Source organism: Aplysia californica, unplaced genomic scaffold (assembly GCF_000002075.1).
Source record: "Aplysia californica isolate F4 #8 unplaced genomic scaffold, AplCal3.0 scaffold01503, whole genome shotgun sequence".
Lineage (NCBI taxonomy): Eukaryota > Metazoa > Mollusca > Gastropoda > Aplysiida > Aplysiidae > Aplysia > Aplysia californica.
The window spans coordinates 39525-40813 of NW_004798773.1; the positions used below are offsets into that span (position 1 = coordinate 39525).

Genomic DNA, 1289 nt, shown 5'->3' on the forward strand with positions numbered 1-1289 from the left:
AGACGGAGGGGGCTGGGGAGGGGTAGGGGGATATAGGGTGCACCACCGGACAGCCTCTGTGTATTTGTGCGAATGTATCCCAGAACCTGTCGTAGTGCATCTCCTATCTTGAACAGATTCAGGTCAGTGATTTTCCTCTCTGCGTCTTCTGTACTGGAGATGGCCACGTACGGTTGTTGTGGAAACTCCCTGGGAAGAGGGAGGGCAGAGGGAGGGCAGAGGGAGGGTAGAGGGAGGGTAGAGGGAGGGTAGAGGGAGGGTAGAGACAACGCTAAAAGTCCTATTTTTATCTTGTATGTGCATTTGCATCTATGTGTGAGTGTGTCTGTGTGTGTGCACGTGTATTATTTATGAATTGTATTATCCTTCTCAACAGGATATCCGGCATGATCACAACTTTCGTGACAATGGAGCGCTGTCTGTGCATCAAAGCACCCCTACACGTACGCAGAATTCTCACCCCGAAACGGACGGCCATTAGCCTTGCTGCTATATTCTTTCTTCTGCTACTGACCATGCTTCCAATTTTTGTCTTCACCGACCTGGGTCCTATCTCGGACCCCCGGACGAACAAGACTCTCATCGGAATAGTTCTCAACGACTACGAAGATGCCTGGAAACCCGTCTTTCTGGTCTCAGGTTTTGCAGTGACGACAGGGTCTTTTCTCAGCGTCTTCATCTTCTCAGCCATCCTGGTCCACGCACTGATTCAGCGGCGCCAGAAGTGGAAGGGTTCTAAAAATAGAAGCACGTCCCAAACACGCCCAGGAAGCAAGACAGCGACACCAAACAAGGACGTCCAAGTGGCCAAAATGATCTTGCTGGTGGCCGCAGTTTTCCTCCTCTGTTACTTCCCACTTTGCTCCTTGCTCCTCTCCATGGAGTTCGTGCCCAAGTTCTACATGGGGAAGGCTTACAACAACTTATACCTCGTCTGTATGGCTTTCACCCAGAACCTGCAAAGCGTCAACGGCTCTGTTAACATTCTGCTCTACATCAAAATGAGTTCAAAGTACAGGCGTACCATCGGGGCTTTGTTTCTTTCCCAGAAGCAAACGGAGCCCAACCTTGATTAAACCCTATCTGTACGTCGTGTTTTACTACATGTATCGTATCCCTACGACATGGGGAAGGAACTCTGTGCCACCACTTAACCATATCCGTACGCCGTGTTTTACTATCGTATCAATACGACGTGGGGAACTCTGTGCCACCGCTTAACCCTATCCGTACGTCGTGTTTTAGTAGTTTTACTCTCGTATCAATACGACGTGGGGAACTCTGTGCCA

The 1289-nt window shown here is 49.8% G+C and overlaps 1 protein-coding gene across 1 annotated transcript; it reads left to right on the forward strand.

Annotated features, from left to right (window-relative positions):
• Positions 1-407: 407 nt before the first annotated feature.
• Positions 408-1076, forward strand: LOC101851098. Its single transcript, XM_005112949.1, has one exon. It carries the CDS (start codon positions 408-410, stop codon positions 1074-1076), a length of 669 nt encoding a protein of 222 aa, XP_005113006.1.
• Positions 1077-1289: the final 213 nt, after the last annotated feature.

Excerpts from the sequence above, each read along its gene's own strand:
- LOC101851098 (XM_005112949.1), top strand. The coding sequence starts at position 408 with ATGGAGCGCTGTCTGTGCATCAAAGCACCCCTACACGTACGCAGAATT.